Genomic DNA, 14,784 nt, shown 5'->3' on the forward strand with positions numbered 1-14,784 from the left:
TACAAAAAATAAAACAACTGTATAAGCAGACAACTCAACTGCATTCGGTAGAAATTAACCAAAGCATGAAAAATTTCTACCAAATACAATTCTATATGCTTCAACCTGGCAAAAATATCAAACATCTCCCAACGAGACATGTTCATCATTTACAAACTCCTGTCCAGTATAGAAATTACTTTGTCCTGCGAGATTTGGAACCGGACCAGTGGACATCTGTCATTGTTTAACAACCACAATTTAACACATGTTATAGAAAACTTAAGGCAATTACAATTATACAAGCATAACACATACTTGTGCAGTAACAACATCGTTCGACAACACTTGAGTTTCCGCATCAGCCACGAAAGTACATGAAAGAAACTGTTCCTTTTGTGGCTGTACCGATGATCATTTTCCTAAAAAGTATCATAACACATTAATAATCAAGTCGATATTATTCTAAACTTCAAATAAGTAAATAATATTTCAAAAAAATACTGAAATAATGTATAAGTCATACTAATTCTTTGTTTTTGTAATTTTTTCATTTTAACCCTACATACAATTTCTTCAATCTTCGACTGCTTTCTTCTACATAGAGGACGACCTTTGCTACGAGCTGCCTGTGGACTAGTGATTAGGGTATTCCCCTCTTTAGGAGGACTGTCCCCATCTTGACTAGTCAAACCGGTTCTAGAAGAGATGTTCATTGTTGTACCAATTTTTTCCTCACTTTCCTTTTGCTCCAACTGTTTCCTCATGTCAATCATAAACTCCGTCATCATATTATAATCTTCCTCATTGTTTGATGCCAGATCCGCTACTGTCAGCATTAAATTAGACAACTTATCAAAACGTTGTCCTTCAATGTTGGTACTCCACCTATTATAACTGACCTTAATTTTCGTATGACATCTGTTCACATTTTCCTCAAACGCCGTAAAATGTACTTTTTCGGAACGTGTGAAACCCTTTTATGAATCAACACCATAATGGCATATCTGCATGAAATCTCCCTGAACTCAAACAAATGACAAGTACAACGAATATCACACGAACTTTCTTCAAAGTATACTGCATGAGGAACACGGCGACTATTATCTCCAAACCAAACATCTTCCCAAACTTGAAACTCCTCGCATGAATCACATTTTTTCAGAAAAGATAACTCACAATAAATGTTCCCCGCAATCTCATTTTGAAGCTCTTTAAACTTTGCAGTTGTGTATGCACTTTGAAATTGTTTCTCAATGGGGTAATTAGTTATGCATGGTATTCAAGATTTGAAAGATCTAAAATCAGCATCTCTTTCTTTTTCCACTTTAGCTCGCAATGCATTATCATATTGTTCCACAAATTGTTTCAAAGTGGTTTTGGAATTGACATACCCATAAAAAAATGCATGCATACTTTCACTACGTTGGGTAGTAGACATATCTGCCCAGAAAGTATCTTTAAGAAATGCAGGCACCTATCATACTCTTTCTTTGTACAATCCACATAACCATGCATTCTCGTGAAGGTTGTGCACATCAACAAATTGGTTCCACCGCTCTTCGAACTCTTCACGCATAAAGAAATCATACACAACATTTTGCAACTTAAACTTGATAGTTTCATATTCCTTATACCCCCTTAGACTTTTCAGGCAGTTTCTTCATTATATGCCACAAACACCACCTATGTCTTGTACCAGGGAAAACAATCTCAATTGCATTTTGCATGGCCTTATCTTGATCGGTGATTATTCCATTAGGAGCGACATCCATGCATTCAAGCCAAAAACGAAATAGCCATACAAATGTCTCAGTGTCCTCATGAGAAATTAACCCACAACCTAACAACGTCGAATGTCCATGATAATCAACCCCCACAAAAGCAACAAATGGCATGTTATACTTGTTCGTCAGATACGTTGTGTCGAAGGTGATAACATCATCGAATTCTTGATATACAGCCCTACATCTAGCATCAACCCATAGCACATTCTGTAATCTACTCTCTTTATCTACATCAATCATGTACTAGAAATTTGAATTCTCCTTTTGCATTTTCCTAAAATACTCAAGTACTGCGGAAGCATCTCCAACTCCAAGTCGTAACTTTCTCACTTTTTCAATGTAGTTCCTACAATCTTTTTCTAGAAACGTCAAATTCTCTACACCTCCTGCCTCAACTGAACATGACTGAAAATTTTTACACGGTCTAATCCCAGCCACATCATTAACTTCAAGTTGTCTTTTCACATAAGCTTGTATCGTTCGGTTAACCTTGAAATATCTTCTTTTTGTTGGACTTGTAAGATCATGGTTATGTTCAAGTACAACTGATTTAATTTCCCATTTGCATTCACCATTCAAAGCTGCACTAATCCGACTCTTACAATCTGTTTTGGCAATATGTTGTTTTTTCAAGGTATTTCTGGACTTACATCTCTCCTTTCCAGAACAAGAACATGCCACTGTCACATATCTCATCTCTCCATCTTCGCCTTTCTTTGATGTACGTATCATTGCTTCAAATCCTATTTTGTTACCATACCGTTTGTAATACTTGACCAGACAATCAACTGAATCAAACACCATTCCAATATGAGGCTCTACTTCTTCCTCTGCACATCCCATATCTTCTAATTCATCACGTTCATTTTCCTGATTTAATAGTTTTATAATACATAAAATTAGAATGTACTAATACAACACATCAAAATAAACAATACGATACAATAAATTTAAAATCATGTTAACGAAAAAGTACGTTTCGAGCACAATTTATCTCAACATCATTGAAATGAGGCAAACTGGACTCTTCCATATTCTGAGGCAAACTGGACTCTTCCATATTCTGAGGCAAACTGGACTCTTCCATATTCTGAGCCAAAATGGACTCTTCCATATTCTGTAATTTAATGCAAATCCAATATTAGTGTTCACGTTCACGAAATCTGATTCATAACAATCACCAACAAATTTTCTCTATCAGTTTTTTTCTATTGTAACATATATTCAATCCAAAATATAATACAAAACTAAATAAATGCATAAGTTATATAAAAATTTCCACTGTAAAAAACTAAATAAATGCATAAATTATATAAAAATCGGTTATTAACTTGGACAAATCTTTCTAATCTCCCTTTCCACTGTAAAAAATGGCTATGGTTTGATGAAAAGTTTATAGCTTTCGTTCTTCACACGGTAGCTGGAAAATGAGGAAAAAACGTTTGTTGTAGGAAGAAATGGCTGAGGAATGCAGACGCAACACTGAGGCGAAGAACAAATGGCAACGATGAAGCAGAAGGGGACGATGAATTTTGGCGCTGGTTTTCTTTCACTCGAAGAATTTTAGCGCTTGTTGTTGGAGAAGCGTATTGGAGAAGCTAATGTAAACAAAAAAATTTTATTAAAAAAACATTTAATTTTTTTTTTTAAACTTTAATTACATTGTGGACGGGCGTCCATAAGGGTTGGACGGCCGTCCTTTACATAAGAAACAATCGTCCAATATGGACGGTCCATTAAGTATGGACGCCCTTCCACAATGAAGGGATGGCCGTCCACCATTTAGGGACGGCCGTCCAGAGTTTATTTATTTTTTTTTTTTTAGGAATTACTTTTGGACATGCGTCCATTACTTACGGACACCCGTCCACAATAAAAGGACTACCGTCCACAATTTGTGGGCGTCGTCCATCGTTTTTATTTAGATTTGTAAAAGCCAAATAATGGACGGGCGTCCATTACTTATGAACGCCCGTTCATAATTTTGGGACGACCGTCCAAAGAGTTTTTTTTTATTTGTAAAAGCAAAATAGTGGACGGGCGTCCATTTCTTACGGACGCCTGTCCAAAAGTAAGGGACGACCGTCCACAATTGGTGGACGGGCGTCCCCCAAGATTTTTTTTTTTTTTCATATTTGGGTGAAGGACCGTCATCCATTATTTGTGGGCGCCCGTCCAAAATTAATGGACGGCCGCCTATAATGGATGGACGGCCGTCCCTAATGTTTAACAAATTTTTTAATTGTATTTTAATCAGGGACGAGCGTCCTTTAAACGGGGACACCCGTCCCTTGTATATGGACAGGCACGGGAGTCCATGTAAGTGAACGGCCGTCCAAATTTGATGGACGGCCGTTCACTAGAAAAAAATTGTAAAAAAATCAGAGGCATGTTACACGTAGGCCGGTACACAATTTCGGTGCAACTTTTTCAGTGTTCGTAGTTTTGTTGCCTATAAAAATGCCCAATTTCCACCAATTTTCCTCACAACCCTCAACTCCAATTCTCAAACCCTCTTTAATTTCATATATTATTCAATTTAATATTTATATTTATTTATGATTCAATTTCATCTATTATTCAATTTACAATTTATATTCATTCATTATTCAATTTCATCCCTTTTAGCTATTTATTATTTGATCATAATGAATTCCTTAAGTTATGGATTCCGAAGATCATCATCACCATACGATTCTAAAAATATTATATTCAAATTCCTCCATCCACACAATAAATAGAAGGGTTCAATCTATTTTCATCATTTCTTGACGCAACAATTCCAAATAATTAAATAAAAATAATTTTATTTAATTGTTTAAGTTTAAATTAAATTTTCACATTGCAAATCTAAAATTAAATTATGTCTTTAAATTAAAATCATTATAAAATTATAATCATTCATTTTTTTATTTACTAATTAATTAAAAATTTACTAATTAATTAAAAATTTACAAATCACCCCTGATAAATTACAAAATCCCCCTTACATAATTATATATTAAATGTATAAAAAATTAAGGGGCTAAATGGATGTTATCAAGCTTGCATAAGACTAGTCCCAAGGCCGGTCCTATATAGGCGAGGCCTGGGCCTGGGACCAGTCCGGGCCCTCACAAAAATGATGGGCCCAGAATCGGTCCCTCAAGGCCCAAACCCAAATTGGGACCAATCTTTGAGGGCCCAGCCCCACCTCTAGTAGATCGAATTAATTTCGCTCATGTTTGTTACACTATTCCAGATTATTATTTTGTTATCCTATTTAGATTAAAAAATATGATGTGTCTGTTTACCTATTGGGAACATTATTCTGAAAATTAATTTAAATCAAATAACATTTTTTGTCTAAAAATTAAAAGAGGGGGGACTTTTTTTTATATTACTCAACTCAAAACATTTTTCTATCTAACTCTATTCAACTTAAAACATTTTTTTTTTTCTTTTTCTCATTCTAATTTAAAAATTAATCTACCCAAGACTACCACCGTCTACCAACAATCATTGCCAGTGCCACCGACGACCACAGTCAGCCAACATGGTTGGAACGGCGTACAACCGATTGGATCTGATCAGTCGTGTGTCAATATATATCTAATTTATATTAATTTAATAATATTATAATACTAAAATAAATAAAAATTTTCAGGATGAAATATTCTAATTTTTTTTTTTTTAAACACACGACTCCTCTACTAAATACAAACAAATCAAATCTATGAACTGTTTACGAGCACTTATTCTATATTAGAAAAATCTCGAAAGAAGAATCAACTAATTAGAATATGTTCAACTTTTTATCCGACCCGACCCGACCCGACGCGTTAACAGTTTCATCCAGAAGAATCTCGTAGGTTTATATTTAGTAACCATCAAGGGAGAGAGACAGTAGCAGTCTTGCGAGTTTGACACACAAGCAAAGAAAACAACAGTCAAAATCAATCAAATGGCGATGAGAGCTGTAGTAAGCCGACTCAGCCTGACGCGCTCGATGGATTCAACTAGGGGAGTAACTCGCTACTTCAGCGACGACAAAGGTCGTGTCTTGAGCGAGGAGGAACGCGCTGCTGAGAACGTTTACATTCAGGTTTCTTTAATCAATTCCTCTTTTTTCTGTTTGGTTCTCGAGAAAACTTGTAGAAATATGAAGAACATAAGAAGAGAAAACCACTGTTTTTATTTATTTATGTCATTATCTATTTAATAATTTTGCAATAAATTTACGCTTGAGTTTTCTTGCTTCGTTGAAGTTAGGTTGTGAGCTTTTTGGCTGTGATATGTTCCATTTTTGTTGTTATATATTTCATATGTTCTTAAAAAATTTAATTTGTTAATTTTTTGTTGTTGTTGACTTTCTGTTTGGTTGATGAGAAACTGTTGAGGACGAAGAAGGGGATTCTTGGGTATTAGATATCAAGCTATTTGCTAGAATCTTAAAAAATATTAATTTTTTTTCTTTTAATTTTTCAAATTGGTATAACTTCTTTATATTGGTTGATTTAGGAGGTTCTACTATATTTTAAATCAAGAGGATCCACCTGTGATTAAGCATAAGACACAGCAGTGTAGTGAAATAAACGCTTCATAGATTATTTGTGCTGTGGCCTTTTTTGGGGGTTTAGCTAGCTGTTTGGTGGGATTATTCTGTAAAATATGCAATGTAAAGGAGTGTTTGTGCTTATTTGAGGTGAGATATCAGATTTCTGTTGCTGATAGCAGTCTGATATGTGATTTTTCTTTTATATTACTTGTATACTGAGGGTTATAAGCAGCCGAAGTGAGGCTAGTATTATCTCTTCTTCATTCCGTGTGTTGATATCTTACTGAATAGATTTTCTTTAACTTTCTTTTAATTTTTATTATTTAACATTTTGTTGGGTCCTGAAAAATTGTATTCGATATACTTTCCTTCTTTTTCTTTGGAAATAGGACAGTATCCTTTGAGTCGTTGCTTTCTTGTCCTCCGTCTATTTTCATGTCAAAGCAATATGTTTGATGATTAATTATGACTGCCCTTTTTTATAACCCTGTTTCTTAAATTGCTTTTTATGTATTTGTTGAGTGACTTTATTGCGGCATTTATGATTAGAGTCTAACATAGAAAATTTAAATATGGCAAAAAGATATCATCTTTTCAAGCTAATTGACATGTACAGAAGTTTGAAGAGGAATTTCCAGCAATTAAACAAAAGACTACAGCAAAAGGTGAAAAATAAGAAAGATTGAAGTTCGAACATAGAAAGTGTCTATTTGGGTTCAATTAGCTGTAAGAAGTTCATAATATGGGCTTTGAATTACACTAGCAAGAAACAAAAAGCTATAAGGATTTATAACAGGCTATTAAAAATAACCTTAGATTCTTAGCCCTTCATCACACATAAGCTAGTGAAACTTAATGATCAGAATACGTTAGGAGCCACATGATCCTTTTAAGACATCTAGGACATCCTTATATGTCAGACATAAGACTTAAATTTTAAGACTAGGTTTATGGAGGCTATCGGATTCGTTAAGTGGTCTTGTGAAACCAGTTTACTCTGAGTTCAGGTGCTTCTGCAGGAGTTTTGGTTATCTCTTTTGAGCTCAGTTTAAGGTTTTGATTTCTTTGTGTGAAGAAAATGGAGAGGGAGAGGCTGGAGAAGCTGAAGCAGAAGGCAGCGAAAGAGAAGTTGGAGAAAGATAAACAGGGTTCTGATAAGGTACATATACTAATGATTTCTATTTCAATGATGTGCATTGAGTTATTTTAGATTAAAGCTTATGCTCNACAACCAAAACCAAAACCAAATTCTAAAAAGGCCGTTATAGCTCAAAATTCATAAAATGAAATTTCAAACAGAGTTCTTATATAAAGACTCTTAAGCATTTATTTTTTATTATTTATCTACCCCACCTAATTCTCTCAAGTTGAGGTGTATAGATTAAAAATAAACCAGAGCAATATATGCAGAACATAATCACAATGCAATTACGGGAGAACAATAATCTGACAAAACTTTTATCTCAAATGAAATATTAAGCAAATCCCCACCAAATTACATTTAAACAGTGAGGTATAAACTCAAAGGCAACATCATAACTTGGAGAATATCCGGATTCAAAATTTCTATAACAAAAAACATTTTTAGGAGAAAAAGGAGAAAATAAAACTTTTCCAAGGTCAAAATCTCAAGCCAAAACTGCGAACAGCGAGTACAATTCCATGTTCCGAGCACCTCTGCTGGACATACACCATTATCGCCTGCAAGAACAAAAGCCATATCCATACCATTGCGGACAGGCTGAACAGGTTGCAAGATGTAGTCCTCCTAAAGGTAAGACAAACAATTAATTAGAAAGATTATTCCGACAGGTCTTGATATGAACTGATTGAGCCTTAAACTAATACCTGAGTATGAAGAAATTAAACAACTAGCGAAGGAGAGTCCATTGATCAATATAATATAATATGATAAACAGCTAAGCATAGAGACATTGAAGAACATTAAGATGGTACATGCCGAAAAAAATTAACTAAGAACAGTGCATGTGTTATATACCTTAAAATTTAGCGTCTTTGAGTTTTTCCAATGGAGCGTTTGCCAGAGAACAAATGCTTTGGTTTCAATGTAGGAATAACTCTATCAGCCTCTCCACGACGAGCATCCTTGTTCCTCTTCTTAACAGATTTCTTGCCAAGTTTAATTGCCTTGACCTTTTGAGCAGAGTCCTTGAAGCCCTCTCCTGGAACAACTTCACCAGGAGGTCGTGACTTCGACCTTGACCGGGATGTGGACCTCAAACGCAGCTTCTTGTTTGGTTGGTCCACATCCATATCCATAGCATCACCATTATCATATTCTCCCCTGTCAGGTGACCTCTCTCTCTTACGGCCTCTAGACTTGCTGCGAGCGCGATTCATTGCCAAAGAAGGATCCAGTCCCAAAGACGATAGCTGCCTTCCCATTCTCTGTGATGTGAACCTCCTTTCCTTGTCAAACTTTCTAGGTACAGTGGGCCTACTCTCAGCAGTGCTTTTCTTGATCCTATGTTGTTGAATAAGCAAGCTTTTCTTTTTCCTGATCTCAGCCAATGCTTCTTGCTCTTCTGGGGTCAGTTCCTTACCATCCATTTCAAAGTCATCATCTTCCTCCTCTGCCTCCTTAATACCTTCTTCCCGTTCCAACTCTTCAAGCCTTAATAAGATATCAGGGTCAACAAAGTCATAAACATTGTGGCCATCAAGAATTTCAGGCATAATATCTGCTTTCCATTCCTCATTGGATAGGATATAATTCTTTCTCAGACTAGCAGAATATACACCAGCACCACCATTCTCATTCTCCAAATCCTTCTCAGTCTTCCTCTTTTCTTGTTCAGCTGCTTGCTTGGCTTTAGCTTCCAAAACCGCCTGAGGTATACATGGTGGCCTTTCCTTCTGGTCACGTGGCTTTGGCATTGCAACATGAAATCGATTCATGCAGTCATTTATCTTTTTGGTTTTCATCTTCAATTCCACCCTTTGATTCAATAACCTCTCACAAGCTGCATTCTTAACAGCACTTATCCCATCCTCAGTCAAAGTGCTCATAGTCAATAGCACCCCTTCATCAGTTTCAGGCTCTCCTCCTGGAGCCATCACAGCTTTCAATGCTTCAGCTTTCATCTCCATGACCAATTTCATGTCTTCCTCAGATATACTTTCCAGTGGCTGCAAATCAGTCTTGTTGCAGACAATGATCAAGGGTTTGTTCATAAACAGAGACTTAATGCTGTGAAAAAGAGCTGCCTGCTGAGCAATGCTGTATCCACATGATCCCGAGATGTCCAAGAAGAACAGCACAGCAGCTCGCAGATGTGCCAGAGCTGTTATACTGCACATCTCAATAATGTTACGATCTTCAAATGGCCGGTCCAAAATCCCCGGGGTATCAATCACTTGATACCTCAGATATTTATAATCAGTATGACCTACAAAGAGTGACTTTGTGGTAAAAGCATAAGGCTGGACATCCACATCAGCCCTGGTGATCTTGTTCATAAATGAGCTCTTTCCAACATTAGGGTACCCACAAATCAAAACTGTCCTTGTATTTGGATCAATTGATGGAAGCCTTGCCATGTGTTGTCTGATCTGTTCTAAATATGCCAAACTAGGACTAATTCTCTTTATCACAGTACACATTCGGCCAAGAGCAGCGACCTTTAGAGACTTACAACGATAAAGCGAGTCACCATACTTCAACAACTTCACATAATCTTTAGAAATCTTGCTGATAAGGTTCCTAGCAGTATTTATTTGGCCAAGAGCAAGCTTGTAGTGATCTTTATTATACAGTACATGCAGAAGGTCTCCATAAAAAGGGTGGATATCATCTAGACGGGGAAACTCTTCAATAATTGTAGACAGCTTCTCATGAAAATTTTGTTGCGTATATTTTACCTTACGCATGTAAAACTGACGGAGACGAGTAATGGCATATCCCTTATGAACAACAGTCGGTGTCTGCCGCTGGGTACGGGATAATATGATGTCGATGAAATCCTTTCCATTAGGTACTACAGTAATCTTCTTGAAATTATATTGCACCATCTTTAAGCACTTGCCTGTGAAGAATTTAAAAGGCAAAAGTAAGAATTAACTATCTAGAAACAGCAGAGAAATATACATTCTAGACATTCACAGTTTGCAATCCACCATGGTATTAAAAATAAAAACGTATTCACGACAAGAGCACTCAAAACTATTCCCTACTTGAAGCATAAGGGAAACACTAAAACACTGGCTCCCTTAGCCGATGGATTTGCCGGCCGATCAAAGTCATGATGTCAATATCGATGCACTCCCCAAAATGTATTATAATTTTTTTGATAAGTATAAACTTTGCAAGCAAGATGATGAGAAAATAAAATTGTCAACGAGGCGTGCACAAAGACTGAGAAACAAAGGGGAAACAATCTATAAACACTGTCCTGATTGATCATCCCTCTACCGAACCAAGACCCAAAATTAATAAAGACTCAACCTAAAATGCACCATAACATCGAGAAACTCCAAGTAACACCAAGTACGCAAGTATTCGCAAACTATGATACACACGACCTCTACATTCTAAATTTAACCAGACAATCAAAACACCACTTTTAGCTAAAAATAAAGGAAAGATCATAACTTGGTGCTGCCAAACAGCAACACAAGCTAATGAACAAGAAACAACACCAATAAAAATTATTTTTAAGGAAATTAAAAGTTAAAATAAAAAAATCGATTAACACCCTATCATGAACTTGAAATTTACTTTTGCCATATATTTCTCAACAACAATCAAAGACGCTAAAATAAATTTCATTAAAAGTTTCAAAAATCACAGAAAATTAGAAGAAAAAAATCAATAAATTTCTTCTTTAAAATAACGCTTTGAATGTATTCTAATCATTAGATCAAAACTAAAAAAAAAAAAAAAAAAAAAAAAAGCGAAGTATTTTCCCGTATATGTTAGGAACAAAAACGAGTAACACACAAAATCACTCTCAAAATATAGTTGAAAAAGTCGAGACAAATAGGTTTGCTTACCAGCTGCTTCTGACGGTGTGTGCTAGTATCAGTGCCGCCGGTGCTGGTGGCTCTGCCGCTAGTAACGGCTTCGGATAAAAGTAACGGTGCCGCCTGTGACGGTGGCTGTGGAGAGTAGAGGTACCGCCTCAGTGTAAAATTGTAAGCGAAGCAGAACAAAATGAAGTGTGGCGGCTTGTACCCTAGGGTTGCTTTTATCTGATTTTATAATATTTTATTTAGTGAAAGGTAAATATCATCCTCATCCCCCAAGGTTTGATGACTGCCTCTAAGGACTTGTTTGATATAAAAGTTTAATAGAGTTTTGGTTTTCGAAAATAAAAAATACCAAAAATCTCGTAAAAATAATTTTAGTAGAAATGAAAATAGTTTTTAAATATAAACATAAAGTTAGAATAAAATCAGAAAATAAATTTAATAACTTTTTCTTTTTATAGTTTTTTCTCAAAATAACTTTTGAATAATATGTTAAAGTTAAACACATTTTCAAATATTTTAAATGTAATTAAAAATTTTAATGTATTTATAATTTTTTTAAATTATTTTCGGATCATAAACTAAACTAACCCTAATTAGTGATAATATTTAAAAAAAAAAATCAATATTATAAACATTGATACAACTATAGTTAACTCAATTTACTATAAGTTAATCCCTGTGATTCAATTACAGGAGGCGGCCATAACTGGGGATTGACTGTTGGTCAAAGGGGAAGCATACAATATTTTCTAAATATCTGGGTTTACATTAAATTTACCTAGCCTCAATGGCGATGGAATGTTTTTCCTTCAAAATAACATTTATTTTTATAATAGATTCAAATTTTGGGTGTACTTAATTTGCCCACCAAGTAATATTAGAAATTGTGAGATACCTTCCTATGCAAGATTTTTTTTTTTTTTTTTTTAAATATAAATATCAGGAGTCTTTAATAATTTTGAATAATCAGGAATTTTAGACCTAAGTATTATGGTTAAGGTGAATTGGAAATAATGTCGATAGATGCATGTTCGATTCATAATATGAGCATCTGTGATTTAAATGTGGGGCCGTAACAATGAGTTGCCGAGTGAATCATCTTCTACGAATTAGTCAAAATACAGGTAAACTAACTTGAACACCTTGGTTAAAATAAAAAAAAAAAAGTCAGAATTAACCTTTTTAATTTTACAAGTTTATGAGAAATCTTGAAAATGGCTGAAATCTACTGAAACTGATGCAATTTTGGATTCAAGAAGTTGCATTCTTTCATGTCTAGTGTCCTCTGAAGTGTGCTTCTGTGTTTTGGTATTTTGTTAAGCTTCTTACTCTGCATTCAATAATCTTTTTCAATCCCGGATGGCTGGCCTTTCTCGTAGTATGACTCTATTTCCTGAAGCTCACTCTCCATTTCCAGCATCGACAAAGAAAGGGTTCCTGTTCCTGATCCAGACTTTAAAACCGACAGAGCAACTTTGACACCTGAAACTTTAAAATCAATAACAGTAAAGTTGTGGTTGCATTCTTCTTGATGTTATTGTTAAAAAGAGCAATCTGTTATTTATACGAAAGCAATGAATGTGAGCAATCAAGCGGTTATACTTTTTGTACTTCTGTTCTAGCAGATGACAATGGAAGATGTATAGCTGCAAAAGTGAGCTAGACGGCCTTTTCTGGAAACAATTTGAGCTTCGGGCAATCGACAAGATATAGTTCTTCCAAGGAAGAGAAAGTTTGATCAGAAAAGGAAAGGCATTCCAGATTCGGAAAGTTCCCGATGTACAAGGCGGTTTGAGAGGTCGGAACCTGTGGCAAAGGACACCGAGTTGGAGCATCCTCCGTTGACGAAGACTCGTGTAAGAGAGGCGAGTCTGTGCAAATCCCCACGCGAACATTGGCTTCAGGATCCTGAGATCTTCAATTTCAAGAAATGTAAGGTTGGTGGGAAAGCCATTTTTAGGGAAGGATTCAATGCCTGGATATCTTTCATCTTCAAAAGTTGAAGGGAGGTCAGATTGTGGATGAAATTGGGCAGGGCCTCCAGTTTCTCATACCCAATTATGCATATCTCCGTCAGGTTTTTGGAATGCAACCCTCCTCCCGGAAAGGAAAAAAAATTCTAACCTGGGGGGTACGCAGTTATTAGAATTTGCATTTGTCCCATATCATTGGGTTGGCGGAGTGCTATTATGTTTACACGTAGATTGACACCCTCCTTCTTTGGACTAACTTTTCGAAAAGAGTTCTATGCAGGTTTACGTTAATTAATACATGTACAAATATATGTACGAATGTATTAGCATCAAGGTGTCATAGCATGACATATTTTTGCCCTTTAAAACAAAACTCTTTTTTGCATGTACAAATATATTAGTTAACATCAAGGTGTACAAAAATATTAGCTATGGAGTATATGACACATTTTGTCCTTTAAAAAAGCTCAAGAGAGGAAAGAGCCCAACCACTTATAAATATCATAACAATCCATTCTTATACCTCAATGAAAAGGGGAGAGAAACAAACATGATTTTGATACTATGATAAAGTGAACTTAGGCAGAACTTACTCCCAAAAGCTAACTCAAGAGAGGGGGGGGGGGGGGGGCATCCAACCACTTATATGCATCATAACAACCACTATTAGGGCGATGTGGGACAAATTCAACTTCGATGTGGGACAAATTCAACTTCTAACACTCCACTTCCTTAATTGCTAGCTTTTCTTCGATATAGAGGAAAAAAAAGAAATAGATGTCAAAGAAACTCAAGCATTACTGAGTTGTTCAAGCCATAACAAGAACAAAAAATTAATGAATGAACACAGATCTACAGCATAAAGGTCACATACAAACTACTACATCACTTTGAAAATCCTCTGCAATTCTGTTAACTTGTATTGAAGTTCATTCTTCAAAGTTAAAAATAATCAAATTTGTTATATATTGTTCAACGTTTGCTCCTAAATTCAAAGAACTTCTACCTTTATGAACAAATTTGAAAGGGCCTCGTTGCTGTCTTCTTGGTGTGGAGAAGAATCGGAAACTGATGGTGAGGGTCAATATATGAAGACGTAAGGAATGGGGGCAATCATACGGCGATATTGTCCTCTATGCTTTTTGCATTTCTGGTTTAGCAGAGGACAATTGATGATACGGAGCTGCAAAAGTGAGCGAGGCAGGCCCTTCTCTGGAAAGGATTTGAGCTTAGGACAATCCAAGAGATATAGCTCTTCCAAGGAAGTGAATCTTTAATCAATGGAGGATCGGCTTTCCAAATTCGGAAAATTTAGAGAGGTGGGAACCTTAGACACAATTGCCTATGTAATCGCAAATTGTAAATTGTACACACAATATATAAAAAGACGAATTGCAAATTGAAAAGATGATTTCATTCATTACAACAACAAAAGAGTCCAAAAACCCGATTACACAAGGACAACTCTTACGCCTAAGGCTGGTCGGGAAGATCCTTCGAGCCAGAGCCACCTGCC

General features: G+C 35.8%; 2 protein-coding genes across 2 annotated transcripts; one reads left to right on the forward strand and one right to left on the reverse strand.

Annotated features, from left to right (window-relative positions):
• Positions 1-5,630: 5,630 nt before the first annotated feature.
• LOC116141395 (uncharacterized protein At2g27730, mitochondrial-like) lies at positions 5,631-7,514 on the forward strand. Its single transcript, XM_031426906.1, has 2 exons — positions 5,631-5,850; positions 7,379-7,514. The coding sequence occupies exons 1-2, from the start codon at positions 5,710-5,712 to the stop codon at positions 7,511-7,513; spliced, it is 276 nt and encodes a 91-aa protein (XP_031282766.1). The 5' UTR covers positions 5,631-5,709; the 3' UTR covers position 7,514.
• Positions 7,515-7,748: 234 nt separating this feature from the next.
• Positions 7,749-11,483, reverse strand: LOC116141364 (nucleolar GTP-binding protein 1-like). Its single transcript, XM_031426871.1, has 3 exons — positions 11,317-11,483; positions 8,303-10,349; positions 7,749-8,071 (listed from the first exon to the last, which is right to left on the reverse strand). Exon 2 carries the CDS (start codon positions 10,333-10,335, stop codon positions 8,311-8,313), a length of 2,025 nt encoding a protein of 674 aa, XP_031282731.1. The 5' UTR covers positions 10,336-10,349; positions 11,317-11,483; the 3' UTR covers positions 7,749-8,071; positions 8,303-8,310.
• Positions 11,484-14,784: the final 3,301 nt, after the last annotated feature.

Source organism: Pistacia vera, unplaced genomic scaffold (genome assembly GCF_008641045.1).
Source record: "Pistacia vera cultivar Batoury unplaced genomic scaffold, PisVer_v2 Contig398, whole genome shotgun sequence".
NCBI lineage: Eukaryota > Viridiplantae > Streptophyta > Magnoliopsida > Sapindales > Anacardiaceae > Pistacia > Pistacia vera.